This window comes from Astyanax mexicanus, chromosome 16, assembly GCF_023375975.1.
Source record: "Astyanax mexicanus isolate ESR-SI-001 chromosome 16, AstMex3_surface, whole genome shotgun sequence".
Lineage (NCBI taxonomy): Eukaryota > Metazoa > Chordata > Actinopteri > Characiformes > Acestrorhamphidae > Astyanax > Astyanax mexicanus.
Window position 1 is genome coordinate 9,601,683 of NC_064423.1, and position 24,382 is coordinate 9,626,064.

At 38.9% G+C, this 24,382-nt stretch overlaps 1 protein-coding gene and 1 long non-coding RNA gene across 2 annotated transcripts in view; both read left to right on the forward strand.

The window, feature by feature from the left end:
- Nucleotides 1-24,382, forward strand: part of LOC125782198 (uncharacterized) — a 374,822-nt gene that overhangs the window by 299,769 nt on the left and 50,671 nt on the right. The gene's annotated exons all lie outside the window — the stretch shown is intronic.
- Nucleotides 1-24,382, forward strand: part of pcsk6 (proprotein convertase subtilisin/kexin type 6) — a 104,704-nt gene that overhangs the window by 65,851 nt on the left and 14,471 nt on the right. The window contains exons 12-17 of the mRNA XM_007260219.4: nucleotides 9,622-9,810; nucleotides 16,723-16,859; nucleotides 17,279-17,449; nucleotides 17,761-17,863; nucleotides 18,785-18,981; nucleotides 22,675-22,762. Of these exons, the coding sequence (XP_007260281.2) occupies nucleotides 9,622-9,810; nucleotides 16,723-16,859; nucleotides 17,279-17,449; nucleotides 17,761-17,863; nucleotides 18,785-18,981; nucleotides 22,675-22,762 (885 nt within the window). The remainder of the gene's footprint in view (nucleotides 1-9,621; nucleotides 9,811-16,722; nucleotides 16,860-17,278; nucleotides 17,450-17,760; nucleotides 17,864-18,784; nucleotides 18,982-22,674; nucleotides 22,763-24,382) is intronic.

Here is a 24,382-nt window from a genome sequence, read left to right on the forward strand (position 1 = left end):
TTTTTTTTTTTTTTTTTTTTTGGAAAAATTACTAATCAAATTTATGTGGTTCCAATAAACTGCTAAAATTACAGCATTTCTACCAGCAGCACCGACTTCAACTTCATTACACAAGACCACTTTTAGCTTCTTAAAAGTATGAGCACGTCTTGCAACAGTAATATCATCTCTGATTGATATCATATTTCATCCTCATGTGCTCCTGCTGCTCATTTTCACTTATTTTTTCCACTTTTTTCTTATTCTGTTGTTGTTTAATGGATGACTATAGGCTGCCACAACTCTCTAAACAACCTTCCAAACCGCCCAGAGTTATTTTTACAGTACAAACCTAGGCTAAATGTATTATAAAAGCAAAACTGATATTAGGGGACAGTGAACATTCCTGGCTCGCAACAGGACAGCAATTTTGGGTTAGCTCCGGGCAAAGGTTAGAGGTTTTTGTGCTTTTTTAGCTGTTTGATTTTTGATTCCGGCAGCTGAGATGGCAAAAGTCCAAAACTAACAAAAGTGTTTGAGTGCAGCACTGGCAGCAGCTCCTACTCCTGTTAGAACAATATCTCTATATTTAATCAAAGTCTTTTGTTTTTAACATTCATTATGTATTCATTATTATTCATACAACAGAAATAATGGGAAGAGGGATCTATGTTTAGTTTATGAGCCACCAATGAACTTATATACTCAACAATATAAGACGTAGCTACTGCCACTGGTGGACCCAGAGTGTGTATTATCTTTGGGTCTGAGGAGATTTAACTAACCTAAATCATAAATTATGGTGAATGTGAAGGTAAGGTTGGTAGAAGTTGACCTCCTGCACCTGCAAGCTGTATATTATACAAAACATCCAATATTTATTGTATAGCATTTTACTGTACAGATTGTCAGAGTTTGATACATTAGTTTTATGTGGCTCAGCGCGTTGGTATGTTTTGAACCTCTTCTAAGTTCTCAGTAGTTGTGTTTTTCCTAGTATGTTCGTTCATTCTGGAAATGTGCGGTGACGGAATCAATTGTTAAAGTAAATGTGGGCACTATTGATTGCATTTTGGCTCTGTCTCTGAGTCAGCTGCTGACAAAGCCCTCACTGACTGTCCTCAGTGGAACAAAAGCCTTTTGTTTTGTGGTGCTGTTTGTGCTAACTATAAATGCATAAGGCCTCGATTAGGGAGTCTAGTCTCGTTTTGTAGGTGTTCATCTCAGAGTGTTGGGGGGTTTATAAATTAGTAGGAAAAGGGATGTATAGATAAAGTATAGAAGAAGGCAGCATAACAATATTTTTCGGTATCATGCTAAATTTGGTTAGAGTGATACCAACAATGCCTTAGTGCATACAGTGCCCTCCAAAAGTATTGAAACCTAGGCTGAATGCATTATAAAAGCAAAAACAATATTAGGGGACAGTGAACATTCCTGGCTCTCTACAGGACAGCAATTTTGGGTTAGCTCCGGGCAATTTTGTCATTTGTGCTGTAAACTGAAAACATTTGGGTTTGTTATTAAAAGATGAATATGATATTTCCAGGTATTTGTATCTGGATCTGATACACAGTTTAGAAAATAACACCTTTTTTCTAAACCCTATTCTAAACCCTATTTTTCTTGTAAGCAAAAGTATTGGAACAGATAGATAAAATTTGTTTGCAGTAACTGCATCAGACCGGGACCCACTGACATTATTCTGCTTTCCTATACTGACCTTTCAATACTTCTTAACAATTAGTGGTTTTCATCTCCTGTTCAAACCTCTGTACTTCTGTTTATGGATCTTTCTTTACAGCACTCGCAATGTTTCTGTCATCAACTGCTGTGGTTTTCCTTGGTCTACATGTTTGACATCTGTTACTTAGTACACCAGTGACGACTTTCTTCTTCAGGACATTCCTAATAGTTGTACTTCTTTCAGCTTCACAGTTGCTTGTTTTTCACACATAGACAACTCTCAGGTTTTCATGTTTGTTACTCCTCTAACTGTAAAAGCACAATCTGCACAGATAAAACCAAAATCTGAAACTGAATGTAGACATTCACCTGGGCAACAAAACACATCTAACAGTCACATGTTCCAATACTTTTGAATTAGAGCGGAAAGCAAAGCAGCATGTCACTGCTGATGTGAAAACAGCCTTACGCTTCATGACTCTAAGGGAAGCCCGGAATAAAAAAAATATATTTTGGTAAATATATAGATTGGTAAAATTTAATTACATTCATATTGATCACCACCATATTAAATTCATGATTCATATTTTTAAATTCTGGTATTCACCTGTATTGATGGGAGACAGTAATAATACTGTAGTGTGGTTTAGGCCTGGCTTTGATGCTTTTTAAACAAATATTTATATATAGTTACTGAGTGTAACTGAGAGCTTTAATGAAGAATATAAACAACAGTCTAGCAGCAAATTGTGTGCGTATGTGTGTTTATGTGTGTGTTCAGCTTGATATATAGGCAGCTAGCTTGCTGTATATATATATATATATATTGTGGCGTGAGGAGGCGGGGGAACCGTGGGTCCGCCCCACGCCGGAACTCACAGCCATGTCTGTCCCAGCCGGTGTGCATTCAGGACTGATTAATCAGCCGGCTGGGACAGGTATAAAACTCAGCCTCAGCTCACTGAAGGAGGACTCTTGACTGGGGAGCTGAGGGCTGAGGCTGCACGGACCTTTAAATTAAACTAAAGTTCATTCTACAGACTCTAGAGCCCCATTGGGCTGAGTTATGATTTAAGTTTGTTTTGGGTGTGGTGGAGGGCGTTTAAAAGCCAAATAAAGGGTACGTTTTGAGTTCATTTACTCCCCGTGTCTGTGTATCTCTGTGTGCTTCCTCCTTCCGGGTCACTGTGGTCACGCCCCTAACCCCAGGGGCCTACCACAATATATATCGTCTACCAGCGACTAGCCTACCAGCCACCAGCTTACTGCCACTCACGCTGAGTTAATTCCATATCTCAGTGTTGAGGATTTCTTCTAGCTTTCAGGAACCTCTCTGTTCTTGTTTTATTCAATGATTGATGTGCTTTTTCAGGGTGGTCCTGTTTCTAAGAGCTCTTGCCGTTTCTTTTGACTCTCACTGCAGGAATTGCCTTTTTAAGTTAGTTATGCCCTAGGCTTGCAGTATTCTTTCATATTTCATATTTTCCTTCTTTTCCTCTAAGCAGAGCGTGCTTGAGACGGATGTATGAAATTCAGTGAAGGTTGATTGATATGATTATTTCTAAGACTTGCTTGGTACATTATCTTCCAGTCAGTGAGCCATCACTCTATAATTTGAAGAAAACTGTCACGCATTAGTGATTTAGGATAAAAGCTTGTTGTGACTGAAGCATTGCTGTCAATATTTATTTTGGCTTCTTGTGAAATTTAGAAAATGCTGTTACCATCATGGCTAACACACTTCAACCCTTCTAATCCATGCTGTTAATATCATGGCAAGCCAGCTCCAACCTTGCTGAGTCTGGGTGTTACCATTGCAGCTACAGTGGTATGAAAAAGTTTAGGCACTCCTGATAATTTTTATGATTTTCCATTATAAATCATTGGTTGTTTAGATCAGTAATTTCAGTTAAATATTTATCATATAGCAGACGAACACAGTGATATTTGAGAAGTTTATTAAGTTTATCCTATAAAGTCATAAAAATCATGAAAATTCTATAAAATCATAAACAAAACTTTTTCATACCACTGTAACTCCAACTCGAGGCTTGTTAAAAAAATTCCTTTTGTAACTAAAATATAGCCAACATATTTTGAAGGCAGCATGACAAAGCAAAGAGCTGAGAACAGAACAAACAGAGGGTGTATAACTTTTTTCTCTGCTCACTAAACCTGTACTTCACAACATATTTAAAGGTAAATTTGTTGTTTGTTGCTATGTTAATGTTAAGCATTCCAGATTTAGCATCTTTAAATAAGTTTCTGTAACATTTCCCCTTTCCTGTAAAACATGTAAAACATACCAGACCCTCTTGTACATCTAACTGTATTTGAAGGTATTAAAACAAAACTCTGAAAACATCTCCAGCAGAACAATCATGTTATCCTCAAGACACCAGCCAACATGTACCAAACTAAATCACTGTCTTTTGTAATCCCTCACAACTGCAATCTGTCTCGGTAGCATCTGTACAAAAAAACAGTTCCCACCGCCTCTTTCAACATGGCTTTGAAAGCTGTTTGCGTAGCTGCTGCTGTCACCAGTATTGATTGGTGATTGGGCTTTTATTTATAGCGATGGCACGGCTAGCGAGAGGCAGTTAGGTTGGACCGAGAGCTCATCTCAGGTCACGCTTTGAATCTCATTAGGCCGGTGCAGACACCTATTGATTTTCCATCGGCTCCCTTCAGCATTGCGAAATCTCGTGAAGCGTTGACAAATGGAACGCCTGCATGCCACAAGTCGCGTCCCTCTTGGGGATTGATTAGAAATGGAACGTGCTTTTTTCGGCTAGAGTTATTTTGTTTGCCACCCTGATGTCATTCTATAAGCATGAGATGGTTTATATTGGTGAATACAGCGTGATGCTGTGTAACATTAAAAATTTAACCGTACACATTTTTTTAGGTTTCAGGTTTGATGAATTGTTTATGTTTAAGAAATAGTTCTTCATAGATTATAGACTTTTAACTAAGCAGTAAAAATCATAAAAATCTCTAGCATTTATTTAACTTGAGCATTTATATAACTTTAACTTGTCTTCATGATTACCATGAACTCACTTTTTGTCCCATATTGCTTTACTCTTACACTGATTAGCCATAAGATTAATATATATCTCCATATTTCTACACTCATCATCCCTATTGACCATATTCAAGCACTTTATTATTCTTTAATTACAGTCTGTAGTCCTTCTGTTCCTCTACATACTTTGTTCTTTGGTGGTGTGTGTTGTGCTGGTACGGTGGATCAGGAACTGCAGTGGTCATCAATGTCATTAGCAGACCTGCCAACATGTATGGATTTTATTTAACAGGCACACATTTTGATCTTCTAGTAGGCTTGTACAGTTCCATATTCTAAAATACTAGAGTACTCTAGAGCATATTGGTCAATTACGCATCAAGCAGCTTGATTCTGGGCGTGTCCATATGTCTTTTGTGTCATAAGGGTGAAAAAAATACAGCGGCGCTTTTGTGCGTCTCAGCAGAGAATACTGACCTGCGTGTTCCCACTGTAAAAATACACCAGCAGCTAATTTAAGGGAACAGCAGTGTTATTTTATTCTTTATTCTGTTTATTGTTGATGTAAAAGCTAGATTTGCACGCTGCAGTGTGTTTATTTGTGTGTGTAATGGGCGGGGTGAAGAGTGAACACACTGTTTAAAATCTCCAGCATCACTGCACACTCCTAACACACCACTACCACCATGTCAGTGTTACTGCAGAGCTGAGAAAAATGACCCACCACCCAAATAATACCCCCTGTGTGGGTAAAAGGAGGAAAAAGGAATGAGAAGAATAAAGTATACAGAGCAAAAGGTCTACAGTCTGTAATTCTAGAACTGCAAAGTGCTCCTGTATGCTCAGTGGACAATAGAAAATATGTGTAGAAACAAGGATGTGGTGTTCATTTTAGGTCTCATTAGTGTATAAGACGTACCTACAGGAGGACAATGAAACTGAAACACCTGTCATTTTAGTGTGGGAGGTTTCATGGCTAAATTGGAGCAGCCTGGTGTTCAATCTTCATTAATTGCACATTGCACCAGTAAGAGCAGAGTGTGAAGGTTTAATTAGCAGGGTAAGAGCACAGTTTTGCTCAAAATATTGCAATGCACACAACATTATGGATGACATACCAGAGTTCAAAAGAGGACAAATTGTTGGTGCACGTCTTGCTGGCGCATCTGTGACCAAGACAGCAAGTCTTTGTGATGTATCAAGAGCCACGGTATCCAGGGTAATGTCAGTATACCACTAAGAAGGACCAACCACATCCAACAGGATTAACTGTGGACGCTGTAAGAGGAAGCTGTCTGAAAGGGATGCTCGGGTGCTAACCCGGATTGTATCCAAAAACATAAAACCACGGCTGCTCAAATCACGGCAGAATTCAGTGTGCACCTCAACTCTCCTGTTTCTACCAGAACTGTCTGTCTGGGGGGAAAAAAAGGACTTTCTATCGGGACAATAAATTATTGTGGTACAAAACTAGGTGTTTCAGTTTTATTGTCCAAACCCTATTTATAGGTATATGTTTGAGTAAAATGAACATTGTGTTTTTTTTCTACAAACTATAGACAACATTTCTCTCCAAATAAAAAAAATATTCTCATTTAAAGCATTTATTTGCAGAAAATGAGAAATGGCTGAAATAACAAAAAGATGCAGAGCTTTCAGACCTCAAATAGTGCAAGGATAACAAGTTCATATTCCTCAAGTTTTAAGAATTCAGAAATCAGTATTTTTATTTTTAGTTTCAGGCATCTTGGCATGATCTCCTCCACCAGTCTTACACACTGCTTTTGGATAACTTTATGCCTTTACTCCTGGTGCAGAAATTCAAGCAGTTCAGTTTGGTTTGATGGCTTGTGATCATCCATCTTCCTCTTGATTATATTCCAGAGGTTTTCAATTTGGTAAAATCAAAGAAACTAATCATTTTTAAGTTGTCTCATATTTTTTCCAGAGCTGTAAGTGAGATAATAGAAATTGCTCACTGCAAAGGACTGAGGAGCATCATTCATGTCATTTTAATTTTGATACGCTGCTTCAGGTTTTCTCTTTTCCTCTCAATATTACTATATTGTAATTATTATATTGACATTGACAATATATTAGGGATTTCAGTGTTGCATTGTCTTTGCTGAAGTAAGTCTTCCTTGGACAGAACTGCAGTCTGAAAGCCTTCTCCTGAGCCTCGAACAAAGCTTTATCTGGGTCTTGTAACCAATCTCAGAGGATTTGCAGGAGAGTGAAGAAAGGTTCTAACCTTGTCAAGCGTCTCAAACAGACCCATCACAAGTTCCTCAGATTACCTATTACACTAAACCTGCGATGCGATCCAGCCGAGCAAATCAAAATATTTGGTCTCCACAGAGATGGCCTTTCGCTACCTTGTGTCCTGCCAGGTGCTGCTCAAGTGTCTTGGCACAAGCGTTTCTGAAGGAGTCCAGAGAGTAGCCCCTCCGCTGCAGACCACTTCAGCACAGAGTGTCAGTTTTTCGAGAAGACAGGAGTCTGTGTATTCATAAGGCTCACCCACAGAGATCTGGATGATGCCGGGATCTGAATTGCAATGTGAATAAGGAATCCAGGCCTCAATTGACTCACTCTGCTGCCATCTGTGCTTTGTTGTTCATCAACATAATCATAAAAGCGCTCGTCCTTGTTTATGATATAAAGCCATTATGTGCGTTCAGCTCCCTGGAAACCAGAGTTTGGGCTCAAAAGAGCCCCTAAATTTGCTTTAACTGACCAACCAGATGATCACAAATTGAACCTAATGAGCTGAGAAAAACACCCACATACAAATGCAAATGCTGTTTTTTATCCTAAGTTGATTTTTATTTTACAGCTCTGGGCTAATAAGCCTGACATTAGGTGATGCTGGTTTTATTTATTTATTTATTTCTCACTGTTGGAAATTTAGAGATAGCATTTTAAGGTGTATTACTTCCTTTTAATTTAAGCCCTGCTGTATATCTGTCATGGACGAATTAACAAGTATTTGGCCATTAAAACATTCGTTTTTAAAGGTTTAAAAGACATTTTATGGAATACTGCAAACCATAAAAAGTTCAGACAGTGGGAGAAATGCAAATAAACATTTCAAGTAAACTTACATTTACTTTGACTTTGAGTCATTGTAGAATGCATGAACACAAGATATTCTACATCATGTTTTGTCTGCTCGTCTTGATTTTCTTTAGTAATATACATCCATTTCTGCATTACAACATTAAAAAAAACACTTTGTTTCATTGCTTCTCACAACAATTGATGCTTGGGTTATTCCTAGAAACAAATCTTAGGGAGTGCTACAATATGACAATATGAGGGTTGTCAAAATTTTCCACTTTTTTCTTTTAGGGACAAGTCCAATACCCGTATTCTCGTTTTCCACAGCTATATCTTTGTAATATGTGCAGCGTGTGGTTTTGCATTGTCTTGTTGCAAAGAGCATGGACATTCATCTCAAAGATGTCCTTTTGAGGGCAGCATATGTTGCGTTGCCATTTCTGCATCAGAGAAGTATACTGACACATCTTTGTTCCATGACAGACCCTGGCTTTCAGACATGTTGCTGTTCTGGATGGTCAAGTCTAGCACTGCAAAACAAGTTTGGCAGCAAGGCCGAAGCAGTAGGCTTATAAAGCCTAGATTAAACTTCAGTTTTGGCTTTAAAACTAACGTATAGGGTGTTAATAGCATGTGAAGTGTGCAATGATGTACTTAGTAGCGAGTTATTCTAATCTGACCATTTTTTTCAGTAACAAGTAATCTATTTCAAATTAAAGTTATTATCCAAGTTACTGTGCGTTACAAGAAAGAGGTTTACAGTTGTTGCTTTATTGCTGGAACTTGCGATGCATCTATCCAATCAGAGAGCAGGTGTTAATCTGATACGTGTTCTCAGCGCAGTGTATAAAAACATTTTAGTTCCGCTTTCAAGCGTTCCAGAGAAGCATGGAAGAAAAGCTAATCATTGTGGTTTCAGGCTTCCCTGTCCTTTATAATCAATCACTGCTGATTTACAAGGACTCTGATCAGTGTAATACAGTGTGGAGAAAGATTACAGAGATAGTTGGGGTCTCTGGTGGGATTTGAAAATATTAATATATTATTTATTTGGAAACACTTGCTGTTTTTATCCTATATGCTGCTCACTATACAGTTTTATGCAGCTTAATTAAACATTTATGTTTATAATTATACATTTTTATTAATTAGTTTATAGGAAATAAAGCTTGTATAAAAACATTTCCCATTTATTAAAGGATTTAATTGGACGACCAGTTGGAGGGGGGCAGTATCCTTTCTTCTCCACCTCACACACACACACACACATACACACAGCAAGCCCCCCTTTCTCTATTCTATTTTGTATTAGCTGAAGATGACAATATCAAGGTTGGTTGTTAAGTCTGCATTGGTGATAAAGTGCTTCCTAGCTTTCAAAAATACAACATCAAATTTGAAGAAACGTTTGGAGTCACAGCTAATAAAGTCATTTGTAATCTAATTTAGTTACTTTTAAAATCAAGTAATCCATACAGTAACTAAGTTACTTTTTAAAGGGATTATCAGTAATCATATAGCTGGAAGTGTGTTTGGTTTGGAACAGAACTGCTAAGTAGGTTAATGTACAAATTTGAGTAGAAAGGAGCCTAAATGCAAGGAATGAGAAGACTTAATCACTTCATTTAAAACTTGTGTTCATCTGAAATGTAAGCACATCCATAAAAATCCCCAAAGATTTATGACGATTGAATTGTATACAGCCCACCATTTTTTTCTCTTCTGTGATTAATCCTCTGTTTCACAGAGAGACACCAAAACAACAAACACCAGTAATGCGCTTTTAAGAGCGTCTCATTATTTAAGTCTTGTCCTGAAAAGCAGGCAGAACTGCCCACTGATGGTGTTTCTCTGTCCCTCCGCAGGTACATCCGACCGGACCAGAAGCTAAACGCCAGCATCAGCAGCACAGGTTGCAGAGATCAGCCGGAGGAGCAGGTGGTCTATCTGGAGCATGTGGTTGTGCGGGTGCTCATCAACCACCCGCGCAGGGGAGACCTAGAGATCAGCCTCATCTCGCCGTCAGGGACACGCTCCCAGCTGCTGGCCAAAAGGTGACCTGTGCATTAAACACAAATATAAACTGACAGGTGGCTGAACCCTTTTACAACAAACACAGACGAGGTGGATAAATCTGAATGTGTTCTCTTTATGACCTGTGTGATTATATTGTTACATTTAAATTAAAGAACAAAATTATCATATTAGACCTATAGACTTCTAGATTACACGCAGCACAGTGTTTGTTTAAAAGGTTTGTTGATTAAATATCTATGAGATTATCCACATCACATTCTAATTAGGAATTATATATAGAGCATTCAACTGAATTCGCCAAATGGTTTAATCTCCATGGAAGAGCATTGTCAATAGAATGGAAGATTCTGAATCAGCTGCACTTGAAGGTTTGAAGTCTCCACAGCATTGTTCTTTTTGGAGAGATAGTGCTCCATTTAACCCTTATGTGATCTTAACATTCTGTTTACTCCCCTTGTCCTATGGGTCAAATTACCCTTTCTACCAAAGCCCCCCAAAAAAAGCAGTCTAATTTAATTATGAATCCTCCAAATTTGTATTCTTCAGGATAATTTTTCGATGGCTGGTGTGATGAACAAGGGAAAGGTGGATGGGATGAAATGTGCTGGACATTGGCAGCTAAATACACTGTTGGCCCTGGAGTCACCCTTACAATGTTTGCAATCATCTGAGTGCAGTCAAATCCTCCCAGCAGTCTTCCAACATATAGTGTAAAGTAGAGCAAAGAAGAGACAGACTGCACTCAAATGCTTATTATTATTTTAGAAGAAACAATGGCCAATTCAGATCGCAAACAGGATTTGGATTTATTGCTAAGCCAATACGGTTTTAATCTGTAGCAGTAAAAACAGCTATTATTCTTCTGTCAGTCCAGTGTTGCACCCTTTTACAGTAATGACTCAGAGTCGGAGGCCAGATGCAAGTGCAAGGCGGTTTTCATTGAAGCCATAGAAACATAAACAAAGCACCTAATAATAAGACAATAAAGCAAACTACAGAAGACTAGCTAGAAAAGCAACAAACAAAAATAAAGATAAACTATAACAAACCAGTAACATGAAGGGAACTAACAAATTACAACAACTGAGAACAAAACAAAACATGGGGTATATACACTGCCTGGCCAAAAAGAAAGTTAATAAGATAAGCTTCTGCAATGCCACAAGATTTATTTTAATCCAGTGTTGCATTAATTTTTCACCAAGATCTTGCAGCAGCATTGATGATGGTAGAGTCTGACCAACCACTGCACAAAGCAGCACTTCTCCATTCAGCACATCCCAAAGATTCTCAATGAGGTTAAGGTCTGGACTCTGTGGTGAACTCTTAATCCATGTGTGAAAATGCTCCCTGATCCACTCTTTCACAATTCCAGCCCCATGAATCCTGGCATTGTTATCTTGGAATATGCCCGTGTTCATCAGGGAAGAAAAAATCCATTGATGGAATAACCTGGTCTATATTAAGTATATTCAGGTAGTCAGCTGACCTCATTCTTTCAGCACATACTGTTGCTGAACCTAGACCTGCAGACCAACTGCAGCATCAACCCCACATCATTTACATTTAGTTAAATCAAGGTGGAGACTTTTTTTGACCAGGCAGTGTGTACACAGACACAGATAAGGAACACCTGGGGAAGATGAAAAGGGGGCGGGGTAACAAATGAAACACAAGTGGGAACATTATTGGCATGGTGGGGCTTGGGTGGAGACAAGAGAGAAACAAAACAGAACAGCCACGTACTACAGAACACATGGCTAGGAAAACAAGCAGAGTAGGAAAGAAAACAAGACAGGAAAAGAAAGAAACAAGAAAAGAAGAAACATGTACAAATTCAGCTGGGCAAAATTTCTTTAAGTGCTTAGTTAGAGGCATGCCATGCAGTCAGCAATCTCTCACCAAGAGGTACACTACCCAAGAGTAGCCTTTTGAGATTTTCCCCATAGAGCAGAAAGATGTTTAAATAATACATGAAAGATTACGGGTGTGGTCTGGTTAGACACTGAGCCTAATGATTTAAGACTTGAGAATTAACTGCATGCTGAGATTTTCATCAATCCAGATGCATTATTTTTTGTCAGGAAGTGTAGTTCTTGTATAATATAAAGTACAGTGTCTGAGACACACTGACATATGCAGCTCTGACTCATATATACAGAGACGCGCGCTTTTCTAAACAGTGTTTTGACCCAGGTTTCACCTAGATACTCTTTTACATGTGTCATCTAGACACTGCATCCTGGTGTTTACTCTCTTTCGCTCGAGTCCCTTCCCCTCGAATCAGTATATTCAAGGGTACGGGTGTTCCGTACAGGCATAAGCCCGAGTCTCATCTGGCCGCTGTTGCTGCTGTCAGATGTGGAGCATATCCATGTCACTCACACGCTCACACACAGGGGTTTTGATCTCTTGTTCATTCCTCCTGATGATCGCCTGCCTCTACTCTTAGCTTGGTATTCTCTTAAGACCGCAGCGGATACTTTTATAAGCTTTGAGGGACACTGATTGTTATTCCGGCGGTCGTTCATGAATAAAACACTGGCCCCCTCCCTCTTTACCACTCGCTCGCAAACTTTTAGATTTTAGATTCACCGCTAGATCTTTTCGTCTTCCTTGTTTATCAGGGGAAATCTTCCGCCTCCCACTTCAAACACTGTTGCCTGAAGAAATGAAAAATACTGCTGCGTCTCTGCCTTCTTGTTGATGGCAACAATACTAGTTAACTTGAAACGACTGTCTCAGCGTCCTGCTGTCCCGATATATCGCCGTGCTGTGCTTTTTTTGTTGTGACACTTCCAGTCATTATTTACCGCACAGGAGCGGGGAGACCTGCCGAAATTGCTCCTCCGCACAATTACCTCCCCTGAACAGCTCGCTTTAGCCATTACAGACATGACGGGAGATGACAGGCTAATGGGGCTTCCTGTGTTTTCAGTGTATTTATTAGTGTGCATGGATCGTACTTTTAGCTCCTCTCTCACCCGTGGGTTTAACGCAATGCTGCTATGTACAGCCTGGCCTGTGTAAGGAGCGTTCTTCATGTGCCATCTGTGCTTTGCTACCAAATGCATTTATATTATAATGTGTTAAGGGTGGGAAGATAGGTGGACTTGTGCTCTGGTAACTTTTTTTCTGTCAAGCACATTCTGCACAGACCCAGCTCATACTGACTGACTCATTCTCTCTTAGTGATTTTGAAAACCCAAGTCCAGCCTGTAGAATAAACTAGTGCTTCAACTATCATAGTGGTTCCACTGAATGAATGAATAAATGAATTTATTTAATGATTCAAAAAGTACATACACACAAAACAAACAGTTATGCACTTCAAATCATTGAGGATTAAAACACAATTCCATTTCCATTGTGGTCCTCTACACAAAACACCCATAATTAAACATTGTTACTGCCCACAAAAACACAGAACACCAACATAAAACATACTCCAAGATGACAGACAGCGAGGTATCATTCCTTATGATGTCCTGTATTTAGTACTCTCAATGTCTAAGGACTACAAACAATTTTCAAATAGCTGTCTCCTTAAAACCTGTTTAAAAACCCTTTCTGATGGACAACATTTAATTTCCATAGGCAGTCTGTTCCAAAGCAGAGCTGCAGAATAACGGAGTGTATTCATTACAAATTGGATCTTAAACCTCCTTGAAATAACATGTATTGTGCTTCCTCGGGTAAAAAATGAAAATAAGTATCTCTAACCAAAGTAAATTAGTTTCTTAAGTAAATTGTCTAAACTGAGGAGATTCCAGATGATCGTCGATGTAGTTTAAAGGCAACCCTCATTTGTTTTGTTTGTTTTGAGTTTTTTGTACCCTATTTTTAACTGTAGAGGATAACCCTGTATACCATGAACTAACTGCATAATCAAAATGTGGCTGAACTAGATATTCTGCCAATATCCGCAAAGAGGTGGATATATAAAAAAACACAGCATCACCACTGTTGAGTACAGAAGGTCGATTCGTTTTTATTTATGATGAAATATGGATTAAATCTCATAACTAACACTCACTACCCCTCCCTCCTTCTCTCTCTCTCTCACACACACACACACAAACGCTCACACACACGTTTCCTTTGTAAAGGCTTCTAATTCAAAAATCTGCACCTTAAGGAAATCACAGAAAATTGTGCAATTAATTAGTAAAGTTTGCCCATTTTCCTGATTGTTGTAAAATCTTAGTGGGGTGAGAGAGGTGAGTATTATTGGCCTGGAGCCTGCTGCTTATACCAGTTAGCACTGCTGGAGCCGCATTATCATTAGCTGCTATCCGCGCTAAGTGCTTAATCTTTTGCTGTTCAGAGGTAAATATATTGGACCGTAGTCTGCTTGTTTACTGCGTTGAAACAACCTACGTGGGACACACTGCTAGCTGATAGCACCCTGGGTTCCTGGGTTCAAGGTTCCTCAGTGTAGCACTGTCAGGCGCCATTTAATAGCAATAAGCGCTAAGGCTGCACCCAGCCTCACTGAAAATCTGGAAATCCAAGCCTACTGTTAATAAACTGAAGTGCTTTACTCACCCAAACCAATAAAGAAATCTGTGTAGAGTAACATTCAGCACTCATATGACTTTAAATGTTTTTTTAGCAGTTTAGTTTACTTAGCTTTACTCCCCCCCCCCCCCACCTCCACCCAGCAGTGAGACCCCCCCCCCCCCCCCCCTAAAAAGTGTGATAAATACAGTATGTGAATTTGTGGATCAAAGGAACTTGTGAAATGGAATTTCTCATCCATCTGACACCCAGTAGACACGTTGAGCACATACAGCATGCCTATGTTGTCAAGATTGCAGTGAACATCTTGGTTCATGGTTGACTGTTGTCTAGGTTCTAATTAGTCAGTAGTGCACCTCTGTTTTCCGTTGCCAAGATAGAGAAACACCCGATCCCCTCGGCCATCAGCGAAGATGTATTTGTAGTCATGTTTGCTATCTAAACGGTGCAGGTGCACAGTTTGAAAACAGACAGTTAGGGTGTAAGATAACAATTAGCAATGTGGGGAGACATGCCCAGGGTGTACTACAGGGCCATCATGATCGATTTACATACTGCTGTGACTTTTGGCACACATCATAGCAGTCAGTTTCAAGTAAAATAAAATATTACAGAATTCATGGTTCACAAAGGCTATAACATGCTGGTCTCCTTACACTATTGAGTAAAGTTGAGTTATTGTGTAACGCTTAGATTCTAGACCTCCAGCTGCTCTCATGTCAGGAAAACTGACTCTGGCCATTGCAAATCATCACAGACTCACTTATGAAAGAGTTTAGCACATTCTGATTTCTGAGCAGCTTAAGAAACTGCAGTGACAGATTAGCTGCAGAAATGCTTCACTGTGATCTAAGTGCACCAAGTTCAAAGTGAGCTGCGCAACCCCAGGAGCACCATGAAGTTTGCCTCTCATCTGCATTCTTTCAGTGGGGGGTTGGGGGTGGGCGATGAACCCGAAGCCTGTAGAGGATCCAGGATGCAGAATGGATAAAGAGGATGAGAACTAATGATGTGTATTAACAGAGCACATCCACGCTGGCTTTGTGATAACCCTAATGCACAGCGGTGCAGTGGTGTGAATGCTAAACCGGCAGGATTGTAACTGGTTTCTCCCAGACGGGGCTGAATAAATTACATTTGTGGGTGTAAACTGAAGTATTGTTCTTACTTATTTCCACTTCTTTGCCAGGGCCATGATAAATAAATGCTTTAATAAATATACTTTAATCACAAGAAACTTTATTGAAGTATTAAACTTGGCGTTAGTTTGTTCAGTCTCTTTTCCCAGAAAATATAACACAAAATAAAACACAATTATTAAGTATTTATACTGCTTTTATTCTTCCATTTTGACCAGCAGCACCAACTTTCAAAACTTTAAGTGCAGAACTCAAAGCCAGTTTAAATTTACTAAATACTCATATTGCTCATTGTGCAGTGAGTACTTAGTTGTTGACTAGTATAGTCACCCCCTTTGTGCTCTTGACAGTATTTTTTGCTTTGTTCCTGGATCTTTTTCGTCTTCTATTGTCTAGTATTTATAATAGCCTGCCTCAGTTTTCTTGTAATTGGACCTCAACCATCTTAAAAAGTTTTCACACTACAATCCCAGTGTTTTATGGTATGAAGGTGTCTGTGTCTTTGCTCTGGTTTAAACAAGGTAGACTTAAAAAAGACTTTCGAACAAGGCATGTTCTTGTCTTTACCCTCCTGGTGTTGGGGCATCACTAGTGATAGGGGGGGAGTGGCTTTGTAAATTGGGGAGAAAATGTTATTTATAAGTGTTAGCAGTATCATTGGGAGTATCATAGCCAGTGCAGGCATCTGTCAGCTGATAAACACAGTTGCCACTTTGTGTTCTCCTCCTAGTGTGTTGAGTTTTGTCCAGTGACTTTGGTTTTAGCAGCAGTAACAAAAGATTTAAGCTAACCATACACTAGACGACTTCAAAAAGACTCTGGAAATACTTTTAATAGATTAAATTCACAAACTAGTCACAGACTACGTTTTTAGAGATTCTTTTACTTTTGTTTATATATACTTTTATTATTTTTTTACTTTTCTTGTATTAATTGGAAGACACGTCAAAGAGACACTCTTGCTCACTCCACAGCTCCTCGAGTTTCTCTGTGCTTGCCTTGCGGCTTTCCGCAGCTCTCATATTGGTTGTTCACATTGTTCACATCACTATTTGCGTGAGCCGAATCACGAGACTTGCGATAATATTAGACTGAAACCTTGAATTGTAACCAAATTTGTCTGCAACAGTGAAATAGCTTGACAATTTGGAGTAAGGTTGGCATTGGTTTTCATATTTATTTAATTTATTTAATTATTATTATGATTATTATTTATTGAATCTCCTTGCCTTTGTTTAGTTTAACGTGTCTCTGTCTGTATTTTTTCAGGTTGTTTGATAACTCCAATGAAGGCTTCAGGAACTGGGAGTTCATGACTGTGCACTGCTGGGGTGAGAAGGCAGAGGGCACATGGACCCTGGAGATATCTGAGTCCCCATCACAGCTCAGGAACCCAGAGATTCTAGGTAAGAGAACAGCAGAGAATAAAGCAGCATCAGAGAAAGATCTGAACAGCTCCTACAGAAGAACATGCATGTGTACAGAATCTCTTTATTTAGCTTCTCTTGTTCAGGCTAATGGGAGAAGTTTGTCTTGAGTGGATCCTTAACCATTGTGGACAGTTTTTAGACTTTTCTTTAATGTGTAATTTAAAGATGTAGCTTTTAAAACAGATCCAAAAGAACACAAGACTTGCATTAAGCTATTATGGGGAAAAGATAAGTAAAATGTGCATTCCATGCATTAAACATAGAAACTTAAAAATAGCCTTTCCCTAAATACGTATCATTAATTTATTAGTTTCAGCTTGAAAAGCATGAAAAGATGTTTGTAATGATTCTGGTGTGTCATAACTCTCTCTCTTTTTCTGTTCCTTGCTCATCAGGCAAGCTGAAAGAGTGGACGCTGATTCTCCACGGGACAGCGGAACACCCTTACCAGTCTCAGAGCTCTCAACATTCTCGCTCCCGCATGCTGGAGATTCCCAGCATGAAGAGTCCAGAAACCTCTCCAGAGACCCCTCAACATGAGGATGAGGAAGAAGAGGAGTACAGTGGTACAGTTAGTTCAGCAGAGAAAAATATGTTGAAATATATGAGTATCTAGTGAGAATGTTGAATGTGGTTCTGTGTGGAAAAACAGGCGGCTGAGCAGCTGGAAGTATCATTTCTTCAGTATCATTTTCCCCTAATGAAGACTTAGTAACGTGTAACATGTAGACATTGATGAACTGTAGTATGACCTGGAATGAAAAGAATCAGATGTATATCTAAATGTACAACTAACCAAATATTTTAAGCCTGCATGTGGTTCTAGTCAACAGCACTGTCAGACAGGCGTGAAAATGTTCTGTTCTGTTCATTTCAGGGCCGTGCCACCAGGAGTGTGGGGACCAGGGCTGTGATGGACCAGACGCTGACCACTGTCTAAACTGCATCCACTTCAGTCTGGGCAACCTGAAGACAGGAAGGTAGAACAGATTAGAAAAAAAATCGGTGGAAGTTGGGGTCAAACTTGTTTGCGTAATTAATTAATTAATTGTTAAAAAAACTATAAAGCATTACTGATTCCAAATTAAAGGTGTCCAAAAAAGTTGTCCAACCAATCGAATAGCATGTCGCTTAATTACTTTGATAACTATACCACAGTTTTAATCCTGCAATGTGATTGGCTGAGAGGCATTCTATGAGTGCCATTATCAGCCGGTAATGTACTGTAACTGAAGCTCTTCGCCACATAGAGGTAACCTAGCAATGATGCAGCTCTTACAAACCGAACACTGCAGCTACTAACAGAGCAGCAATGCAACTAATGCAAAAAATAACACAAAATCTTTAAATAAACAGCGATAATGGAACTGTGGTATAATTAAGCAATAATACATTTGAGGGTTGTGCTATAACAAGTAATACTGTCATTACTGTGCTGATCTTATTGCAGCACAGCAGTGCCAATAATACACATTATAGCACGACCCTTTAAGGTATTATTTCTTAATTGTAACTAGCCTCATTACTTTGGTCACTATTACTATTGCTTTGTTAGTGTAGTGTCTTTGTTTGTCAGTTTCTAAATTGTTGGATTATTATGGTACCATTTCAATGGGTTGCTAGTTAAATTCAATCGTTTTTAATTATTAATATTGTGTAGTTATATTTTTTCTTCTTTTAAAACAAAAGTTCTGGGTGCTCTTTGTAAAAAGTCTCAGATCTTCTTTGCAAGTTTGGTAAGAAGGTAATTTGTGCAGCTGAGGTTGAGTTGAGAGTATGTCAGACTGATTGGCAGTAATGACTATTCTAAAGTTTGAGAAAGCTTCCATATATTAATGATGTAGTTTTGTAACCGTTGCTCTTCCGTCTTCTGCTCTGATCCGTTCTCTTCTGTTCCACAGGACCTGTGTTAGTCATTGTCCTTCGGGTTACTATGCGGACGCTGGGGCTCGGCGATGCAGGCGCTGTCACAGAGGCTGTGAGAAGTGTGTGGGCCGTGGCTCCAATGAGTGCCGTTCCTGCCGGAGAGGACTCAACTTCTACACAGTGGAGAACTCCTGTATAGAGACCTGCCCCACTGGCTACTTCCCTGATGAGGGTGAGTTGAGTGAGATATACAAAATAATCACAATACTCTCTGGGCCTGAAGTTCAGCTATAGATAGCTTTGGAAAATCAAGGGACATTGCTTTTTTAATAACTTCACAAACACATTTGAACCATGAGGACATTTTATCATAAAGGCATATGAAAAACAGTATTGGGCAATTTGCTCTATTATAAGCCAGTGGCTTATTTATTCTTTAAAAAAGCCAATCCAACAAACAAAAACTATAGTGAACATTGAGCCTGCTTTTAACTAATTTGTGCAGTGGATACACACCAGTGAGCACACTTAGACACAGTGAGAACTCCTGCCCGGAGCAGTGGGCAGCCACTGCTGCAGTGCCCAAGGAAAAGTGAGGGTTATGGACTTTCTCAAGAGCCCAAAAGTGGCAGCCTGCCGAATTTGAGTATAAAATTCACCACATTATCATTGATAGCCTGGTGCGCTCACCACTGAGATCCACTACAACCACCACCGTTTACATTTAATGGCAAGAGTGACGAGTACTTAAAGTTTGCAGACATGATATTTATGTTGCTTATAATTATTTTGTTCCTGGGATAACTTGTAAGATTTCAGAAATATACAGTAATGCTAACCCTTGCTTCTTCCCATTTGTAACAAATTTCCATACTTAGAAAGTATAAGGCTGAATGAGGCAGAAAATATTTTATGTAGAAGGTTTTTGGAAAGTTTTAAGAGCATGCAAACCAACAGAAGGGGCTCAGCAATGGGAGAAGCCTATTAGTTTTCATCTTTCTGTTGTTGTATTTTTTTTTATCAAAAATAAAAAGACTATATTTATTAACCTCTGCACTCTGAGTCCAAGCAATACTCAATTTCCTCTACAATGGACATTTTTATCCTTTCAACCACAATAATGAAATTATCTTATTTAGAGTGAAACAAACAAACTAACTGAAAAAAAAAAAACACTAACTCAGTGGGAAAGCAGGATTATGGATCAAACAAGCATGACAGAGGTCAAACAAACAACACAAAGAAAAAACACTGGGTATATATACACAAACACAGACAAGAAACACATGGGGTCGATTACGAGGGGGTGGGGTAACAGACAACCACAGAGGAGAACATTGATGGCAGGGTGTGTTTAAAGATGTCCACAAGCAGACAATGGAAGACGAGCAAGAACACAAGACGGGAACAGAAAGAAACAAGAAAAAAAACTCTTTAAACATGGGCTAAGCTTTAACACAGACTGTGTTCACTTTGAGTTGGATAAAACCATAAACTGTTTGATTTGAATTGACCAGAAATTCTAACACAGAGGAGAAAGAAGACATGGCAGAATATGTATTTAAAATATGGAAGAATGTCTCTTAAAAGTGGACATGGCAGAATAAAGAGTATAAACATACAACAGTACAAGAGTATAAATATAGTAGATTCCAGTAAAGTTTATATTTTTATACAATTTATATTTCTTTCAGAATTGTTGATATTCGATGTCTTAGTTTTATGGTTTCATTCTAAAGGCGAGAAGGTATTGCATTCATTGCAAGACATATACAGTGGCAAAAGTATTCATACCCCTTGAACTTTTCCATATTTTGTCACATTACAACCAAAAACATAAATATATTTCATTGGAATTTAATGTGAAAGAGCAACACAAAGTGGTACAATTGTGAAGTATAAAAATAAAAAACTGAAAAGTGCGGTGTGAAAAAATATTCAGTATTCAAAAGTATTCCCTTAAGTCAATACTTTGTGGAACCATCTTTGCTGCAATTACAGCTGCAAGTCTTTTAGGGTATGTCTCCACCAGCTTTGCACATCTAGTGACTGAAAGTTTTGCCCATTCTTCTTTGCAAAACAGCTCAAGCTCAGTCAGATTAGATGGAGAGTGTTCGTAAACAGCAGTTTTCAGATCTTGTCACAAGTTCTTGATTGTTTTTAGATCTGGACTTTGACTGGGCCATTCTAACACATGAATATGTTTTTTTTTTTTTTTTATCATTCCATTGTAGCTCTGGTTTTATGTTTAGGGTCGTTGTCCTGCTGAAGGGTGAACCTCCCCAACAGTCTCAAGTCTTTTGCAGGCTCCAACAGGTTTTCTTCTAAGATTACTCTGTACTTGTCTCCATCCATCTTCCCATCAACTCTGACCAGCTTCACTGTCCCTGCTGAAGAGAAGCAGCCCCAGAGCACGATGCTGCCACCACCATGTCTCACAGTGGGAATAGTGTGTTCAGAGTGATGTGCTGTGTTAATTCTCCGCCACACATAATGTTTTGCATTTTGGTAAAAAATGTTTAATTTTGTTCTCTTTTGACCAAAGCACCTTCTTCCACATGTTAGCTGAGTCCCCAACAGGGCTTCTGGCAAACTGCAAACATGACTTTTTATGGTTTTCTTTTGATAATTTCTTGACACTTTTCCATGAAGACCACTTTTGTGCAGTGCACAACTAATAGACAGATTCCCCTGTGATCTGTGAATCTCTGGATTTCGTCCAGAGTCACCATGGGCCTCTTGGCTGCATCTCTGGTCAGTGCTCTCCTTGTTCCGCCTGTAAGTTTAGGTGGATGGCCTTGTCTTGGTAGGTTTACAGTTGTGCCATACTCTTTCCATTTCCGGATAATGGATTGAACATAGGACTCTTTAGTCATTAGCAGTCATCAGGCAACTTCTGAACACAATTGGTTGCACTCAGAGGAAAACTTTTGCACACCACACTTTTCAGTTTTTTATTTGTAAAAAATGTTTTGAATCATGCATAATTTTGTTTCCACTTCATAATTGTATACCACTTTGTGTTGGTCTTTCACATTAAATTCCAATGAAATATATTTATGTTTGTGGTTGTAATGTGACCAAATATGAAAAATTATATTGTGGTGTAATATCAAATTAGTTGATATAGAAAGTTGATATAGAAAGAGCATAGATGGAATCAGTCGTGTATGCCTTTTCCACTGTGTGTAGTTCACAATAGTCTTTTCCAGCTTTTCTCCATCTATACAAACGCAGCTCCAAAACGGATCGTAATGCTGGCAGGCAGACGTACGCCTTGAGTTGTTTATGGTATAAATATTTATTAACCATTTCTTGAGCCATCAAACACTGCTGTCTCGAGTAAGCACCATCTGTGTCAAACTGAGCTGAAATGAACTGTCTCTGGAGACTGAAGGAAAGGAAACTTTGCATACTTGCACAGGCACACACACACACACACACATCTGGAGCTTTTTAGATCATTCAGCCTCATTGTGAATACGTACGTGTGACGGAGACAGGCTTTTTTAGGGTTTGTTGACAGATGTTCAGCCCTGTTGTCACTACAAATCGGCATTCTGACTGGACATGTTTCACTCTCAGGCTCTGATGCAGAGAGGCAGTGAAAAGCCTGACTTGCTTTATCATTGTTTGCTCATATTGGCTTTAGCTGCTAAGTACACACACACACACACACACACAGTAGTACACAGACACATCGATCTGACAGACGTTGATGGAACAAGTTCAGGGGGTGTTTGAATGGATGGAATGTCCACTCTGACGAGTGTTGAGTCTAGACTGTGAAATGATATCTACATGATATGAAATCCTGGCTGATTTTCTCCTCTTTGATTCTTTGCCTGTATCTGTGTCTCTATATATCTATCTGTTCCTCTTCTCTTCACATTATGTCTCTCATTGTCCCTTCCTCTGCTTCTAGGTCAGAGACAGTGTGTGAAGTGCCACGAGAACTGCAAGAAGTGCCTGCGAGATTCTGACAGATGTACCGCCTGCAATGAAGGCTTCAGGTTAGAGAAACACCAAATAATAGATGTCAATAAAAACGTCGCTCATGCATTGTTTTATTCTGCCAATACCCTGACTGATGATGAAGCAGAGCTCGATTTCTTTTGATGGAATTCTTTAACACATAACACTAACACAGTCTATTTAAATCAGACCATTCCCAGCTTTCTATTAGAATGCATTTACTCTTAGCCATGATCATAATGTATTATTAAGTATGAGATTCCCAAATCACATTTTGTCTAGACTTTGATCAGTGGTCACAGGACGTTGCTTACCACTTCTACTAGCACAACACACACGACCAACACACACTGCAGTACTGAGAATCACCCCCACACAAATACTATCAGCTCTGTGGTGGTCCTGTTTGGATGTGACCATTAAAGAACAGGGTGAAAGGAGGATAATACTAATGTATACAGAGAAACAGATACAGGACTACATCCTGTAGTTACATAGTAGAACTACAGTGACCTTTATGCACATTAAAGCTGATAAAATGGATAATGGGTGTAAAACAAGCATAATCTTATGCTTGTTATATAGTATATACATATAATATACACATGACATGTAGTTTATACACATGAAATATACAGTGGTATATATATGGGATCAGCAATTTCAGTTAGATACAGTCATATGAAAAAGTGTGGGCACCCCTATTAATCTTAATCATTTTTAGTTCTAAATATTTGGGTGTTTGCAACAGCCATTTCAGTTTGATATATCTAATAACTGATGGACACAGTAATATTTCAGAATTGAAATGAGGTTTATTGTACTAACAGAAAATGTGCAATATGCATTAAACCAAAATTTGACCGGTGCAAAAGTATGTGCACCCTTATCATTTTATTGATTTGAATACTCCTAACTACTTTTTACTGACTTACTGAAGCACAAAATTGGTTTGGTAACCTCATTGAGCTTTGAACTTCATAGCCAGGTGTATCCAATCATGAGAAAAGATATTTAAGGTGACCAATTGCAAGTTGTTCTCCTATTTGAATCTCCTCTGAAGAGTGGCATCATGGGGCTCATCAAAACAACTCTCAAATTATCTAAAACAAAGATTGTTCAACATAGTTGTTCAGGGGAAGGATACAAAATGTTGTCTCAGAGATTTATATATATATATATATATATATATATATATATATATATATATATGCTTCATACAAGCTCTGCTTTTGTGGAATATTAAAAACTCTTTTGAGCCATATGGCAAGAAAAGCAAGCAGTGCCTGTTTATCATAAATTTCCTTTTTCCTTTTTTTTCTCTGCTGCGTCTGTAATTTTATTCTTGGGTGCGTGTGCATTAAATCACTGTTTATGTGATGTGGACTCTGAATGGTCATGACCTTAACTTGTGCTGAAATGTGGTGGCTAGCAGCTGTGTAGAACACGCTGGTCATCTTTATGTATGCTGTCTTTTCTGCGGGCTGCACTGTCTGGAAGCTTCAGCTCAAGCCTCATCCTCAAAAAATAACGTTGTTATTCCCACCATGCTGGGCCGGTCTCTGCGTGGGCTGTGTCGTAAGCTCTCCGGGAAGCCATAACACTTCTTCCAGCCTGGTTCAGAAGTTCTAGGCTGCAATATTGAAGTAGTTTGTGGG